Raw genomic sequence first — 19,157 nt, forward strand, 5'->3', positions numbered from 1 at the left:
TCAAAAAATGGGTCCTACATAACGCCAGTTCATCCCAAACAGACTAATGTTATCTATCATAACCCGAATAGATCAGTCTGTCTATCATTAGATGACTCTAATTGCTCCCTGTAGATTGATAGTTAGCTCATTAGTATATAAAACACTGATGCAAAATAAGCCTTTGAATTTTTAGATCTAGTCCCTACTGGAACCAAGTGACGATTATACAATCACATCGCAAAATACCTTAACAACATATTCCTCTTTAGAGGCGTATGAAAAATGGAGATGAAGTACATTCCTAGTCAAGCATACATAAGAGACTGAATAGGAAAAACTTCATTTTGTAGGCAGATTTGATTATTACTTTCAATTTGTGACAGGTTGTATTTCTGTATACTCTCTATTGGTGCCTGGCGAATTGTAATTTCATACGCGTAAATCAAAATATTATTATAAGACAACAGACAGTACTTATTCTTTATAATATTATAAACAAAGATTGTGCGAAATACTTGAACGAATAATGTGGTGAGATTTTATAGTCAGTGACTTTCTCAAAAGGGTTTACACAGTTAAGTCTAGGATGCGTCTAGGAAATCTGCATTTAAAGTATATAAACCGATTAGTTGTCAAAAAGGACACGTGAGAAAATTGAGAAGAGTGATTTCGCTGACAAACAGTAGCAACAGTCCAAAGCCAAACGAGTAACACAGCAGTTTCAAATTTTGAGATTTCATTTAAAATAAAACTAACGTAATCTGTAAAAAAATAGACAAATAAGACGATGTATTTGTGAAAGCAAAATCACAGGTAAAACAAACAATTACCATCTCACCTAGGACTGAAAACAAACGGACTAAGTAAATAAATATATCTGTAAGACCCATTTGGAAGGTGAAAATCCCTCCATGTATACATTTGCAACTTCTTCTTAATGGTTTCTTTGTTTGCACACATTGGTAATCTTTTTGATGCCAATTGAGACTGTAATGTTTAATTTCATAATAGTTTTCTCAGTTTTTCTATTGCTTTCATTGGGTTTCTATGTTTCTTCTTGAACTGTATCTAATTTGTTTTAATTGATATTATTCTGGCGGCTGCGATATTGATTGTTCCCACTTTGATTGTGTTGTCTGATTTGACTGGGATCGTGCATTTTGGTTGTAAATTGGAGCACTTTCCCAGAATTTGAAACACTTTGTGCTATAAAGCAACCTCTCAAACGGAATTTTTACTTGATCTATCCAGAAAGGATAGAATAACACTTACTTTTTGGTGTTTTCGATTGATTATTCTGGGAACAATTGTTGGTTGAATAACTGTGTGGTAATATTTGTTTAGAACCGTTGTCACCCAATTACTGTTCTGATTTCGATTGGAGTGCACGAGTGACTTCACTTTTACCCGACAGTTATTCTTCACCCAAACGTAGTTTGGATTTTATAATATCAAAAGTAACAACTTTACATTTGTTACTAAGATAAAGTGTTATTGCGAAATTCGAAATATATATGAGAAGAATTGGACAGATAGGCACACAAATACAAACAAAACCATCCCGAAACGACCTTACGCCGATGAAAACTTAGTTAACAAAAACCCCATGAAGCACTATATAAGGCAAAGAGCAAAATGGAATGGGCGGAAACTGAATATTTAGTGAAGTTGGACTGACCCGGCAGCAAGCGTTTAACTAGGTTCTATACAAGCTGATGTTTATCAGGCGCGAAACTAACGGTTTTGTCTCCGACCCTCCACTGGAGGACAGAAGTGCAGTTTGCAAGATAGACAACATATGGATATGACGTGATGGCGGGTTTCGATATGAACGAAAGTTTAGTCCACAGTTTCTTGTCATCTTTGACCATCTAACTACTGAACGTGCCCCTGAAGCGACTGTTTGTTGCAGCAGGCATTGAAAGTACTTAGTTGACTAGTAACTGTTATCTTGAATATCATCAATTTCAGTATTTTGGATATATTTGTTTAGCATAACATTTTTGGCCCGTTTATTTGTAGTCTTGAACTTGGAAGTTTCCGCTTGCACACTTTAGATTCGTACATGATATAAAAGCAAGCTCAAAGTGTTTCTGCAGATTATTATTCGTTATCGTAGAGACTGTTTAGATTGTTGAAAATGGGTAGTGGGGTTAGTAATCTCAATCATACTTTTATTTTTAAAATACAAACTCCTATTTGAACGTTTTTCTATGGTGAATTATATCACCAAGAGGTAAAGTGACAGTACAATCAGTAATCAGAATACTAGTTTAGTGAGAAAGTTTAATGCTGTTGAAGGTTTTTAACATTTTTTGGGTTGAAATATAACATTATCAGTAACAATAGTTTATATGAGTAGGCCATATGAAGCTATTTTATCCTTTTCTGCAATATGCAGAATTATGACAAAACCAAGATTTGAGAAGGATCCTTTGACGAAGACAGTTGGTATTTTTCGTTCGCAATCGTAGTTTATAAGCTGGGAATTGATACTACACCAGTTAACTTGACAGCTCACTGATTCATCTTACAGCAAAAGTTGAAAGGGATGATAAAGGCCTATATATAGGTCAATAGCTAGAAGCTGCATTGGAAGAACAAAACTTCTATGATCAATTCGTAAGTTGTGAAAGTTTTCGCAAAACCTAAGACGACAAAATAGTTGTAGATCAGTCGTGATGATCGCCAAACGTCCACAAAAACTTGTTCAGAGTGTGTGTTAAAACCCGAACTGGATATTATTTATATTATATATAGTTATTGCTATAATGCAAACAATTATTATAACCAATTCTACCAGTGGTTGTTTTACTGTGCCCGTCTGTTTAAGTGTACCAAAAAACACATTCTTCCATTGTCTGTGACCTTGCACGAACTCGCGTACGCTTAGTGGTCCAGCTTGTAAACTTTGGCACGATCTCGATATTATTATTTCAATATCAAGATATCACCAACAAACACATCTTACTACAACCTTCTATTGCCTTCTGATATTTGGTCTACGGAAGGATCTAACCTAGTGACTGGTACATAGTTTCCTGTAGTGGTGATCATAGTCAACCACGATTCGACGCCTACTACATATGCTTAACGGACCTTAATCAGAATATTGTAAATCAATGTCCAATAATTACTTATATGACCGCTAGTTCGAGGGTTAAAGCAAATGCATTGCTTATTATGGGACTTCTAATTATCTCTCTAGATAAAATTATGTATTTCCTTGTCTAATAAAGGCGTTAACAAGCTGTTATTCAGTTGTCCTAAACAGTAACAAATCGAGTGGTAAGCAGACGGGTATTACGTACTGTGGCTCACATGCACTACGTATATGTCTTCAGGGAAATAAAATATCCAAATAATGTTGACCTTTAGTAAACTTGATGTTGATAGTTTCTTTTAGTATATCTAGTAAACACCGTAAGCTTGCCCTAAACGGCACCAAATAAACCTGTCGTAATCATCCATACCCGCTAGAAATACCAGTCTACTCCTCTGTGTTGATGAGAATATGAGAAAGAAATAATCGGGGATTACTAAATGTTTTATTAGAATATTGGTAATGTAAAAAGTTCATTCGACTGCACACCACCGTGAAATATGCTCATATAATTCAGCTTCCCAGGTATTTGTTTAAGCATATACTTAACTAAAGTAGACATACATTTTACTGATAACATAAATTACCCCTACAAGCATGATGTGCTGGACCTGAAAGTTCCACATAATTGTTATTGAGAAACATCACAGGAAAAAAGGAGTGCTTACTTTGTTTGTGGATGTCATGAGTACATGTCATTTGCAACCATCAGAATTATGCTTTCCTTATATGCTGGAAAAAGTTCAAGAAATCTCTGAATTCACCACATGTCAAGAACCTTTGAGATAGGATCGCCTGCCAAGAAGTATCGGTTAGGTCTGTCAAAATACTTTCAGACGTGTTTAACACAGTGCCACCACTGTATAAATCGACAAAAAATTATGTCAGCCTCAAAAGGACGAAATATACAAACTCACCTACTACAAACCAAAGGCCGAAAATTAAAAAGCTCAACACATAAGTTTTCTCTAGCTGAAAGGCAGGAAATAACGTACAATAAATGGCACTGTTTGGTGTCTTCTGAGACATGCAGCTCCGCCAACGGCACACATATTACTAATTACAGCCATCCTTTAAAAGCATCACTGAACTGAGGCACTTCAATCATGGAATGACTGCCCTAAGTCAAGCCTCTCAGGGTCGCTGAAATGAAAAAGTCTGAACTTCAATTTCAAGCTAGCTTTTATCCCGCCCCTTTGGTTTAGCATTTCGGGTATTTGATGGAAATTGGTGGTTTGTTATTGATATGTTTGATGAGATCACGAGTTCACCTTATTCGGTAAACGGAATGCAGGTCAAGACACAGTGACACGGTAGGTTATTCTAATCCATTCTCCCGGGCCCTGCTAACTAGATGATGAAGTATTGATGAGGCTTGGAGAATATATCTTACAAGCACCCAGAAAATACGAGGTCACTAAGCACACAAATCAAGCTTATTTATACAATGATAGAAACGCCCTTGAGAGAGCCACAAAATAGAATACTAAAAATGTTCGTCAACCAATGACAGTCAGGGGTTTCAGAGTGGGTAATGTGAGCAGTAGGTCTCTTGGTGCGAAAGCATAAAAGCTATGAAACTCTTGATAATCATCATTAGGACGGAATGTTTGTGTCTAATACACTCAACTTTTGGTGCCTGATATGGAACATGGTTTTCATGATATTTGTGTCGTGAGTTGCAGGTGGACCAATCGACGGTACTCCAACAATGAAGTGGAACAAAACTTAGACGTAGCAACTGCTCGCATTACAACTTGGTCGACAGAATTCTATTACCATTGAGGACTGGACGAATACGACACCATTTACTATCCGGAGACCAATGAAAGAGGTAAGGGATACATAAATGCTTCGTTATGGAAGCGGCACATACTTCTGCCAGAATGCAATGTCAAGTGACTTTTTTCTAAAATTCATATATCTAACAATTGGATAGACAGATACCTTTTCACGAGATCGCTCGAAAACGAATTTATGTGAAGCGGGAAAAGAATACTAGAATAAAACCATCACTGCGCACATTTCAGCGAGATATAGATCAGATTAAAGTATGTTTCGTGTAGGATTGCGTTAAGACACAGTGACTTGCTATTTTCTAACCAACCGGCGCAAGTAAATACTTGCAGAAGACTCTAGAATCTTATGTAAAAATTTTAAATATATTGACGTTTCCTTAGTGTGGTCCCAACTTTTATCCAACCTTCGTATTTGAAATATAATTACTTTCCTGTCCAACCGTGTTCTGATTTGTGAACTAGTCTAGTTAAGTAGGGTTGAATAATACTGAACAATAAATGTAGCTGGGTCGTAACAAGAGAAACAGCGATAATACGTAAACAGACACTATTTCTCGAGTTATCAAGTAACAAACGGGGAGCACATAAGTGTAACGTATCTTTTCACTATTATATTTTTGAGGCTGTTTAAATTGCACTAAATCCCACTCTAATTATCTACCATGTTCCAAGCATACTTGCCCTGGAAGACTGATGACTTGATGTTGAGTGGTTATTCATAACTCTTTATGTTCGGTAATGGCTAATGTTGATTATTATATAACGTTGGTTGGTATTGTAGCTGTAAATAATTCCCCAAAATCAATAGCTCATTAAGTGTTCGACATTGGATGCTGACCATGTTGTTTAAGTGGACTTGTTTAGCTGAAGGCTTTCGGTCATGCATCCGCACCAGATCACGTTCCAACACGGCGTGGGACACAGCTCCTACGTTTCATTAGCCAGCTTATAGAAAAGGTCCTCGATATATTGGTAACGAATCAAATATATCTTTCCTGCCTCTTCTCGTCTGACTTCTGATTTCTATCTGACTGAGAACGATCGAACATAGAAGGTGCTACTGGTAGCTAGTTGTAAAACTAGAACATCCGTTGCATAATCATTGGTGAGCCCGACGTGATCTGGTACGGATGCATGACCGAAAGCCTTCAGTTAAACAAGTCCACTTAAACAACATGGTCAGCATCTAATGTCGAACACTTAATGAGCTATTGATTTTGGGGAATTATTTACAGCTACAGTATGTAGACACAGAATGTTCAACATCTTGGTCTTAACCTGTCTGCTTTTGTATTATTCTCATTTACGTTCCCAAATATAGCTGATTGGCAAGATTTTTCCTTAGAACATGGCCGCGCGACAGAATAGTTGGACCACCAAGGCAGCTCCATCAGTCAGGTCAACTTTAGTAGACTGAAACCCCGCGAAATAACACAACTAAGCTTGCTGTTGGTTATAGTTCAAAGTAACGTACTGTTTTGTCGTTATTTTTTATTTGAAATTAGCTATTTTGCGTTTATGATGTACTTTGTCAGCAATCTCCACCTAAACAGCCATATCTACTTCAAAAATCGTCCAGATTTAATTGCCTCGTCTTAAAATATCCAAAAGCAACAAGTCAGTTATTACAAGCTAACACCAACTTCCTATCAAGATTAGGACCAAACTTTTGACTGAGAAGCCCGATAAGCCTTTTGTAATACTTAAGCAATTTAGAGTCGGTAATGCAGAACATTAATTTTCATTTCACTATTTCCAAGTTTCTATCCCACGTCGATAGATTCCGTACAAAAGTACGGGTTAACGTCTTACAGATGAATGTTTGTAAGTTGAGGATTCTCCCCTCGAAATGTATCATAGTAGAACACTTTACTGATTCTTTTAATAGAAGGCTCAATATGAACTTTAGTTTCATTTCTAACAGGAGAGACCACTATGGGTGTTTTTCTTGTAATAACACCTGTCATTAAAAATAATCAATTATCTTTTCACATTTCTGTGGGATCACAGATGAAATCGCCCCACTCCGTAACCAACAGCCCTGTCACACAAATATAAATTCTTTTATCTTTTTTTCCGACAGGATGCAGGAAACTAAAAAGAAATAACGACCAAATTTCAATCCACAGTAAGCTTGTTTTTTGTCCGAAGGAATGTTGTCAGGTGAAGGAACATATGGAGCGGTGTGTGTGGCAATCTAGAACGGAGAAGGACTGGGTGAACAAATTGGTTGTAGTTGCATTTAATTGTTAAACAAGGTATTAACAACGCCGAGATGAGATCATGACAATATAATGATTGAGACTAGAAGTTAATGAACTAATATTCCAGGTGCGCTATAATCATATTAATTAACATCACCATTAGCGTCTATAATATCCACAATAACGTGTATAGAAATTTGGTCTCACTAAAACCACTACACAAACCTAATACGCTAAGTTAGTGATAGTAATAACAATATATTCTGAAAATAATATTTACAGAATTCACACCAGTTTACAGGCATGATCAGATTGATATAAAAAGCAACATTTAATGTAGAGAACAAACATGAAATATAAGATTGTTTTATGTTTGCTGGTTCAGTAATTGATAAGTAGTTTATATATGGCATATATCACGGCAAGCCAATGCAACACCAGGGAACTTTTAATTTTTTCTTAATTGGATAGCTTGATGATTTATGAACGTATTTCTTCAAAATTATTTCCAGTGCCAGAGCGAGTTATTGATAAATATCTACAACTAGAGAAAGAAAGACTGAAGCAAAGAGCACGGAACAACAAAACAATGATTGCCAAGATATGCCGATCAGGTTACCATTGTTCATGTTAGATATTATTCAAACGTGTTAGAGTTGCTAGTGACAGTGTTAATGTAAAGTGACAGCAAGTAAGTGGTTAAACATTTAAAGTTCCTATAATCTCACTTGTGGAGTAAGATACACTTACAGGCGCTAGAGCATTTAATGCATTTTCAGAGGAGCAATATGCATTAATGGAGCGAACAAATAATGGGAGAAAGTTTAACGTACGGATAGTTTGTGGTAGATTATTCCAGAGTCTGGAAAACTTACAGGTAAAGTAATTCATATAGAGAGAAGATCTAGAATATGTTTGTTTCGCTAAAGACAAGGAGTTACGAATGTCGTACTGTGAAGCTTCAGCATATTGAATCGCCTGGTTGGATGTGATGGACAGTTTGTTAAGTATTTTGAAAAAGAAGATAAGGTTAAGTTTGAGTCTCCTCTTCCATAAAGGGTCAAGCCCGAGTTTATTACACCTAGAATTATATGTCAAGGCACCATCAGTTCCAAGAGTACGAAGTGTAAGTCGTCTCTGTACTGATCCTAGCCTTAATTTATCCCTTATGCTCGCGCTACTAAGAAGAAACGCGCAGTATTCAAGGAGTCGTCGAACACAAACTTTGTACATCAGAATACGTGATTCGTTGCTTTGAAGGTTCCGAGTTATGTAACTTATAAGGCGTTGAGACTTGGACGTTTGTTTCATTATCTGTTCAGTAAACGACAAGTCGTCGGAGTACCTAAGTCCTAGGTCTACTACTGTGTGTAACCTAGATATCACTTCACCATTTATGGTAAAATCGAGGTTGAAAGATGTACCACCGAAGCACAACCATACACATTTAGCTGTATTAAGCTCCAGTTGTCATTTCGAGCACCACTGTGCTACCTTGTTAAGCTCCGAGCTGATACAATTTTGAATATTGCTCAGCTCATGTGGAGAAAATGAGTACACCACCTTAAGATCGTCTGCAAACAAAAGGGACTTACCCACACTAAAACACTCACAAATATCATTAATGAAAACTAAAAAGAGCAAAGGACCTAAGACACTACCCTGAATTACCCCACTTCTAACAGGGATGGCATTCGACAATGAAGAGTTGATTTTAACTATTTGATGTCGATTGCTGATGAAGGAATCAAACCAGGCTAGTAACGGGTTTGGGACCCCATAGGATGCGAGTTTACCTATGAGAAGTTGGTGGTTGACCATGTCGAAGGCCTTAGAAATGTCCAGGTATAGCACTAATACTAGATATCCTTGGCTACGAAGAGAATAGACTAAATTAAAGAAGTGAAAGTGACATGTCATGCAGGATCGATTTTTAAGAAATCCATGTTGCGTATCATTGATAACTTTTTCAGTCAATAAATAGTTGGATAATTCGTCACTAATAATTTTTTCCATAATCCTAGAGATAACTGGAGTAAGTTCAAATGAAAGCAATACCTTCACTTCTTAAGAGAACTAGCAACTTTTAAAAAAGCGTTAAAGAAAATTCTATAGGGAATTTTTATCCTAATCCTTTAGTTTACTGGACGACTGAATAACACCACAGATGTTATTATACTAGATTTCTTCCCTTTAAAATATTTTACACCAAGACAGGTGTCTAAAGTAAGTACTCATGGTCCACAAGAACTCTTTAATTGAAAGTTTTCACCGTACTTTCAACAACAATCTGATGCTATCAAAAGGGGTTTTTTGTGAAGATTTAGCATCTTCATAGTTGAAAGCGTGAGTCAATTGAACCTAGAACACCAGGGAAAAACTGGAAGCACTGGAAAGCCGTTTCGTCCTATTGTGAGACCCCTCAGCAGTGCGCATCCACGACCTCGCCTCGCGAGATTCGAACCCAAGACCTACCTGTATCGCACTAGAGCACTTAACCGATAGACCACTGAGTCGGCATCCGATGGTGTTTATGTCCTATCTCAGAACAGACGTGGTTTGAACTCCACTGGAGACAATTGGTGAACGGCTACTCAACTTTGTGGATTGGTTGGAGTTAGACGGCTTTCCAGTGCTTCCAGTTTTTCCCTGGTGTTCTAGGTTCAATTGACTCACGCTTTCAACTATGAAAATAATCTGATGCATTTGTTCATCACTCCTTTTATGAATTATTTTGCACCATAGCTTGACAAACAGAAAATATTTGATAAAAATCAGTGTTCTTTGTCAACACTGAATCCTCAAACTGCTGGGAAGTACTTCATTTGCCATAAGTGTTTGAAATAGGACACCAGTAACTAAGCGCTAATTTCAGTCTAAGACCTTGATCATCTGGAATTTTCGTTGGATAGCATAGGGTCGCGAGTTTTGCGATGGAGCAAACCTGTTATTATAAAATTTTAGGTATTGAGAAAACTGCTTCAGGCGATGAAATAAAAAAAGCCTATCGCCGACTGGCACTCAAATGGCATCCAGACAAGAACCCAGACAAAAAGGAAGAAGCAGAAAAATGCTTCAAACTCATAAGTGAGGCATATGAAGTTCTGTCGGATCCCAAAAAGCGTGACATATATGACAGACGCGGCAGAGGTCCTCATGCTGGTGAGGCATTCGTATTTGAGGATTCTGATCCTTTCTCAATGTTTACGCGATTCCACTTCCGAGATCCTATGGATATATTCCGAGAAGTTTTTGCCGGCTCTGGACTCGATTCTTTCTTTGGTCCCAGTATTCATGACTTCCAATTTGGTCCTCAGTTGGGCCGAACTCACAGGTCCAACTCCCATCGCAACGCTGGACGACAATCTGGATCTCCTTATCATCATGCCGGACGTTCTAGTCAAGTACAGAGTTATGATCCCATGCTCACAAACCCTTTCATGGGTGGACTTTTTGACTCTCCGTTTGGTGGGTCACTGTTTAATCCTTTGATGGCTTTCACCAATTCTGGGTTCGGAAATCTCCAGGGTTCTTCATCAACCTCCGTCTTCAGTAGCTTTGGTGGATCTTCCTGTGCAGGTGGTTTCAGGTCAGTTTCAACATCCTCCAAGTACGTAAATGGAAAAATGGTTCGTGTGACAAAAGTGGTAGAGAATGGTACTGAAACCATTACCGAAGAAGTAGATGGTCAGGTAACTAACCGGACTGTCCGTCAATGTGGAAATGGAGCCCTGCAAGCAATGTGATTTATCTTCACACAAAAACATACTTTGTTCGCATAGTATAACTATATTGATTTTGTATAATCAGTTTCACAGTTATTTGTTGAGGTCGTTAAAGTAATATTTATGTTGTCTAATGAAATATGTCTTAATGCGTCCAATTTATTGTTGCGTCTATTAGATACGTTGTTTTGGAACTGCACTTAAGACATACCACTTTTAAATCCTCTTATAATACTTCTATAAAATAAATCTTTCCCACTGATTTTTTCGGTGTACATTCTCACTTTTCATTTCAAGGTATGATGTTCGCGCGGTATCGCTTAGTTATGTCGTCAAGTCCCGCTTAGTTAATATCATGTAAGTTCATAGATTAACTTATCTATCAATCTATTAATATTTGGCCGCAGCCTATGATTCATCTCATGGTCGTCTATCAGACATTAGGTCATGTTATGGGGAATATACTGATTCAAAGCTGTCAGACTTCTCGATATTTGCGAATATCTAATTTTCCGGTTATATCTAATCAGTACCATAAGGGTGTGAGCTACGTTTTTGATCAAGTCACTGTTGCCGTCACTTGCCAGTCTCGTTGAAAACTCAGTTCTTTATGTCCAAAAAGTAATTTTCTAGTCTCCAAAACAAGTTCACTACCGTACTGACAGTAAAATATATGACTTATCTGCTGGTCCATTGAATGACAACCTAGGTTCGTCCAACAGAAAAAGTGCTTGCAACTGAAGTTTATGTGATAAATAACTAATCATGTAATGGCTGGTATTCCTTTTATCTATGTTAGTTAAGTTTGATATTACCGAACCCAAAATTTCAACCGTGTAATTAGTTCCTAGTGGATTTTAATTTTTCTTAAGCTCAACTTGATCCCACCAGTGGAGTTGAAGTACTTTTATGCAACTAGCAAGTCGCTATCTGGCGTACTTGGATCTGAGCAACTTGTGTATGAGTTAGTAGTGTGATATTATGCAAATCCTCGTTTCCCTTTACGTTAATTCTGATAGCAATGGTGAATATCTTTGTACACTGCTGTATGTCAGTTGTATGTTAGCAAATATTATGGCTTATGTACAAACCAGATCTTCGGTAAACTAGAACTCTATTACCATCTATTTACTAGTGTAGTTCTCATGTTGTTAGTCCTCAAATCCTTTATATCTAGTTTAAAGCCTAGGTTGACTGTTTTTCTTATGGAAAAACATTGACTTAGTAAAAGTGAAAATTCTGGTTTTAAGAAGTCTAGCACTGGTAAAGTGTTCCCCATGGATATTTACCATCTTTAACAATTCTGCCTTTTCACTAGCAAAAGTCGAAAAGACTCAATCATAACATTAGGGCTCCTCACCTTTCTGGTTATCGGTCTTATTCCCGACCGTTGCTGCTACCTTGACGTAGTGGTCGGGCTTGCCTATCGTGATGAACCAATAGAGCTATACTGGCTGGAACAATCGTTCCTCAAGGTCCTACCATGCCAGGCAGGTCGTTTGAAGAGCGGTAAGACTAAAAGCAGCAAACCCAAGGTCTGAAGGCGAAGTCGTACTGCTGACTGTACAGAGGTGTGACAGCAGTAAGGTGTTTCCTTCAGACAACCAGCATAACAGCGATGCTGCCTTCCCACAAGGAGGGATGGGGTTAGAAAAGGTCGATCCTAAAAATGCACACCTCGCCTTATCCCATGGATTTCCGTCTCCAGCGGTAAGGTCCCAACAATTACGGAGCTAACACGAAAATTACTAACAAAAAGGTCGTACGTGGTCGGTCTCAAGCAGTTGTCCCTTGGGCACTGTGGTCACGCCCTCAGGCTACCAAGACCACCCCTAACCCAATTTCTTTTACAGGTACCTCTAGAAAAACCCTTTCACGGCGTGTGCAACCGGGAAGTGATCACTACGCTCATACCTATAACAGCACTCAAGATCACTGTATTCATAATCAATCTCCTTCAATTCCTATTATTCCTCCTACCTCGAGTTTCAACTCTAAACTTCCTATTTTGACTCCCTCTTCAATTGTCACCATGGCCAACAACTCTAGTGCTCAAAACACTGTCCCAGGTCTACTGAAACCTCTCTCCAAACTACACATTGGAGCCTTCAACGTACGTACCCGATGTCAAATCGGCCAACAGGCCTCCTTGGCTAAGACCCTAGAATCTCATACGATTGATGTATGCTGTGTCTCCGAAACACGCATACAGGATCCTAGTGTGGTCATTCACTTGACCCCACCTCGCCAAAATGGACAGCCAACGAAATACACTATTCGTGTAACTGGCGACCCTCTGACTAGTTCTCGTGGACTTGCAGGTGTAGGCATAGCACTAAGTACAAGGGCAGAACAAACACTATTAGAATGGATCCCCGTTAACAGTCGCCTGTATGCTGTCCGGCTAAATGGCTCCATAAGAACTCGGAAGGATAGGGACACACATCTTTACCATTTCGTCGTTTCTGCCTACGCTGCCACTGACTGCAGCCATGATGAAGTGAAAGATGAATTTTACAGAAAGCTTTCCAAACTCCTTCAAAAAGCTAAACGCTCAGACATAGTGCTCGTAGCAGGTGACTTTAATGCCCAATTAGGCAGCTTAAATCAAACAGGAAAACATTTAGGTGGGTATTTTAGTATTCCGGCTCAGCGAACAGATAATGGTGATCGTCTGTTGCAACTATACTCAGACAATCGTTTATTTTTTAGCAAGAACTAATTTTAAGCATAAGGAGAGACATCGTCTAACATGGCAACTACCTGCACCAAACCAACGACAGACTCAAATAGACCATATTGTCATCAGTCATCATTGGAGAGGCTCAAATAGAAGATTGTCGCCCGTACTGGAATACATGTTTAGACTCTGATCACGCTTTAATACGAGCACGCATTTGTTTGCGCCTCACAGGACGCAGAAAAACTACAATAAGAAAACTCATTAGGATTGAACTGGAGGACAAAAAAGCCAAAAATGAGTTCCAGGAAAAACTGAGTTCACATCTAGGCAGTTCTGTAAACGAGACTGACCCAGATGCTGTTTGGAAAAATATACGAATTGCTGTGGAAACAGCAGTAACATCTATTAGTAATTTAAACCATAGGGCTCCAAAAAACCAGTGGATTTCTTCTACGTCTATTTCACTGATGGATTCACGTAAAATCATCCCATCAGGCTCTGAACACGACGAAGAGCGTAAACAAATTAGATCTAGGTTAACTAAAAGTCTAAGGAACGATCGTGAGCAGTGGTTGGCAACGAAAGCAAAAGAGATGGAAAAGGCAGCGGCTGTAGGCAACTATTCAGACTAATAAAAGAAACCGGAATTAAGAAGTCAAATGTAAGTGAGACAATCTCGGAAAAAGACGGAACCCTTATCTGCTCTCAACCCAAACGTTTAGAACGATGGGCGGAACACTTTAAAGAGCAGTTTAGCTGTCCTTCAGCTACTGCACAACTACCCACTATTCCCAGAAAACCTGAATGGAACATTGAAGTAGGTCCCCCGACCCTACTTGAAGTTCAAAAGGCTATAAGTAATCTGAAACGAGGAAGAGCAGCTGGTCCAGATGGATTGGCTCCAGAGGTCTTTAAATATGGTGGTCCAATTTTAGCGATTAGGTTGACTAATATTCTGGCTAAAATCTGGGAGACGGACGTAATCCCATCTGACTGGTCACAATCTCTGATTGTCCCAATATATAAGAAGGGGCCAAAATCATCCTGTGATAACCATAGAGGGATTAGTCTGACTAACATAGCATCTAAAATACTAGCCTCGATAATTATCGGGCGCCTAACTAAGACTCGTGAACTGTAAATAAAAGAAAATCAGATTGGCTTCAGACATGGTCGTGGCTGCGTCGACCACATATTCACCATTCGTCAGATTTTAGAACACATACATGCTTGTCGGCGTCCGAAAATGTTGGTCTTTCTCGACTTAAAAGCAGCATTTGACTCTGTAGACCGAGAGGCTCTGTGGCAGTGTCTGTCATTGAAAGGTGTACCTGAGAAGTACACAAACCTTGTGAAGGCTCTTTACCCGAACACTACCAGTCGAGTCAGAGCTTATGGCGAACTGTCATCTGATTTTAGAACCTCAAGTGGTGTCCGACAAGGTTGTCCACTATCCCCATTTTTGTCTAAATTCATTATAGACCTATAGCTGGAAATAACACTCTCGTCGACTGAATTTTCAGGACTTGATCTGCTACCGGGGGGACCACTAAGCGACTTAGAATACGCAGATGACATAGTCCTGTTTGGTGAAGACGCTGACAAAATGCAGAGTCTTCTGTTGGAACTCAGTAATAATGCCAGGATGTTTGGGATGCGTTTCTCCCCATCCAAATATAAATTGTTACTCCAGGACTGGCCTGCGTCAACACCTGAACTAATGATAGGGAGTGAAGTAGTCGAACGCGTCGACAACTTCACTTACCTTGGAAGTCTGATCAGCCCTAATAGGTTGGTGTCTGACGAAATCTCAGCACGGATTCGAAAAGCTCGTTTGGCTTTTGCCAACTTACGTCACCTATGGCGAAAACGAGATATCCGTCCATCAATTAAGGGACGAGTATACTGCGCAACAGTTCGCTCTGTTCTACTTTACGGCTGCGAAACATGGCCATTAAGAGTAGAAGATACTCGTATGTTACTAGTATTTGACCACAGATGCCTTAGAAATATTGCCCGCGTCTGCTGGGATAAACGGGTAAGTAATAGTGAGGTTAGACGCAGGGTACTAGGGAATGATGTTAAATCAGTTGATGAGGTGATGAACCTTCATCGACTGAGATGGTTGGGCCACGTGTTACGTATACCTGAACACCGATTACCACGACGCGCAATGTTGACCAGTGTAGGGGATGGTTGGAAGAGAGTTAGTGGCGGCCGAACCAAAACATGGCATCAGTGCTTGAAGTCACTAACTTCTAGTCTGAGCCATGTTGGTAGATGCAGACTACCTGGTTGGCGTCCGCGTGACTATCGTAATAAATGGTTGGAGATTCTGAGTGACATGGCTTAGAATCGATCATAATGGCGTAAGTGTATACACTCCCTGTCTTCACTTAAAATTGCTTCATATCTTTCTCCCTGTATTATATCCTTATATACAATCTTTCTCTATATACTACCACCACCACTAAATTAACTACTATGAATCCGGTGTTCATCTTGTTGTGATAACGAGGTATGGCAACTTGGGCCGATGCATATATGTGCCTGGTCCTACGTTGTTGCTGACTGACTATCGGTCTTATTGGTAGGGCCTTAAGAAGCATAAATTCGATAAAATAAATATATACATTAACACAGTGACCTTATGTGATATCTCAAGCTGTTGTTTATTGTGATTTCTAGCTTCCTCAACTTGTTGCGACTATCGAGAATTAACCAATTACTTTTTGAGGTTTCCGTAAAAATATCCCTCCACGATGTTACTACCTAGAAAATGTGTTGTTTGTTAACGCCCAGCGACGCTCAAGCATATATCTACCGCCAACTCCTATCCCAGCTTTTCATATAACTAGCCATTCACTAGCTTCGTCAAGAAATACAATCTAGGTTAATGACTAAAGCTCATGAAATAGTCTTCATGGCCACTAGAAGTGCCGTATATATTTACTTGAAAGTTTTGACATTTATACCTTGAAAACCATTTGTTGCTGGAAAGTATCAACTGTAGACATAGGGCGATAAGTTAATTTATCAACCATCTAAGAAAACTAACTGGAAATCCCCATCCGTTCTTGCTCCGAAATTAATCTGATGTTAAGTACGTCCGCACTTTGACTCAGTGAATACGGGATTGCAAGAATTTGAGCTCACTCTGAAGATAAATGTGTCGAGAGTTTATTACAGATTTGCACTAAATAATGTGTAAAATTTATTATAAGTCACCCTATTATGATCTAACCACAGTAAGATTATTTAAGATATGTTTTTAACACTCAAAGTACAAATCATTACTGTAGGAATAATCCGTATCAATAAATGGTTTGATGATGATAACCAGCTGATCGTCCTATCAAGTTTATCGGCTTTGGTGGACTAGTGACTACAAAAATCTCAACAGAAATACAGCAATTTTGATCATCGTAAAATTAAGCCACGTATTGAGTGTACACGCCCCCCTATTGTCTATTAAAGAAGTTGTATACGGCGATATACTGTGTATGACTTATAATGACAAAACAGCTGCTAAGAGTAAAACGCATATTTGTGCTTTAAAATTCGATCATAGTTGTCGTCGGAGCATTTCTCAGTTGTAGTGGAACCTTCAAGTTGGTGATGGAAGTTTTTGGCTCAAAACACTAAATAAACGTACGCTAGCTGCAGCGACTGAGACGTGTATTACAAATTCGTAGTGATGTGTGGGAGAGAATGATGATGATTGGTTGCTTGCTTAGTCGGACTTGTAGATAGTCTGATAGGCATTAGATGAGTTATATATTCTCTCATCTTATTATTGATTGTTGTTGGATTGTGTCGGTTTTCAGTGTGAAAATATATTTACATTCTAGTCAGGCTAATCACGTGTTCTTGGTCTGAGTTGTGTTGAAGTCCTGTAGAATAGACACTGGGAAGGAATCTAGTGTAGATATTCGTCTAAGGCAAATTAATGTCTCATTTGTGTAGACAAGGAAAACCGAGCGTTATAACGCGTAGTCACCATGTTGGTATTCAAACCAATTTGTCTGGCGTCTGAGCTAACTAAAAGGTTTAAGAGAAGCCGGACCGAGATATGTCTCTACTACTAGTAGACCATTTGGTTAGCATCTCTCGTCCACTAGCTGCAAGCTCATTGAAATTGATTTGATAACCAAATGGGTTCCCCAACTTATGGCTCTACAATCTGTCCTAAAATATGATTAAATCATTCAAGTTAGAAGACATGTTATTACTATAAATATTTAGTTGATGATAATTTCGAAGCAATTTTTGCATGTTGTGGAACTCTCAACTTCCACTTTTGAAATTAAGGGTATTAGTCAAATTGGTAGACTGAAATGCTTGGCTATGATGCGTTTTATGCATACTTATACTAACGTAGCTATGGTCGTTTGAAGAAGTTCAATAATCACTAGCACAAAAGCAAAGGACCTTGAACCGTTTATTTGAGCTGCTGACTTTCTGATATCTTTTGTATGTCACTTATTTCAACAAGTAGTCGCTTCGGAGATATGTGAATAATGCTGTAATAGACCAGGTCTTGTGTCGTATTTCATTCGTTAAGGTAACAAGTTCGTGAACTAAATTAAGGGATTTTCTAGTCAACTACAGGTATTATAAATTTAGTCCGAGGATGATAAATATTGTTTATTTTTGGTACCTTCACGTTCTCTGTGATTATCACGAATGTCAGCGTCAATTGATATCAAAAGGTCTGTAATCAACTCAATGTTATTAACATGAATATATCACATTCCTGAAAGGTTATTATCAGTAGTTTTGTGTATTCTTCAGCTCCGTAACATTTGAACCTGAATGCTAGTGATGATTGACTGACTTGTCTATTTCTGTTATCCATTAAATTACTTTTCTTCTTATTGCGATAATGAACCGATCAATGTTAGATCAATATTGAGTACTTAGAATGCACCGTACGGCCGTTTCGTCATAGCATGAAACTTCTCGGCAGTGCGCACCCGCGTAAGGGACTCGAACCTAGAAACTTGAGTCTCGCGCGAACGCCTAACCTCTAGACCACTGAGCCGGTATCTAGCGGTGTACAGGATCGTGGGAGCGTACTGCTGAGGAGTTTCATATTAGGACGGAACGACCGTCGAATGCTCCCACATTTTCAATGGTGGTCTAAGATTGATCGGTTCATAATCTCAATAAAAACCCAACAGTTCCGACAACCCTAAACTGGAGACCATTTTTCCTTTGCCCAACCTTTAGGAAATTACGATATGCCTGCCTCAAAATTAAAATGACCTTGGGTTCAGAGAATAGTTTTCTAAATTTGCTTATAGACATATGATAGGGACTCAGCACAAATGACTAGTGATGCAGGTTAGCATAAACCAAACAGAAATTACTGAGTGAAAATAATTCACCAACACTAGTAAAAATCTAAGAAGAAAAAAAGCATTCAAAAATGTAAGTAATACGGTCATCAATAGCTAAGGAGAGATAAAATATTTTAGTCATTATCACATATCTTCAACCAAAAACTACGATTATCCTGCGGACTTCCAAAGTAAGAGTTTCAATTTAAACAACCACGTCTTACAGTCAGAGTAACACAAGAGAATACAGAATACTACACTCACTTTTTGATAGATAGTAAGGTATATCACCCAAACAATAGAAGTAGAAAGTTTCGTA

General features: G+C 38.6%; 1 protein-coding gene across 1 annotated transcript; it reads left to right on the forward strand.

Moving 5' to 3' along the window:
- The first annotated feature begins 9,974 nt into the window (after positions 1-9,974).
- Positions 9,975-11,075, forward strand: Smp_022330 (putative dnaj homolog subfamily B member 2, 6, 8). Its single transcript, XM_018800026.1, has one exon. The coding sequence runs from the start codon at positions 10,022-10,024 to the stop codon at positions 10,832-10,834; it is 813 nt and encodes a 270-aa protein (XP_018653881.1). The 5' UTR covers positions 9,975-10,021; the 3' UTR covers positions 10,835-11,075.
- The last annotated feature ends 8,082 nt before the right edge of the window (positions 11,076-19,157 follow it).

The sequence above is a fragment of the Schistosoma mansoni genome, chromosome W, assembly GCF_000237925.1.
Source record: "Schistosoma mansoni strain Puerto Rico chromosome W, complete genome".
NCBI lineage: Eukaryota > Metazoa > Platyhelminthes > Trematoda > Strigeidida > Schistosomatidae > Schistosoma > Schistosoma mansoni.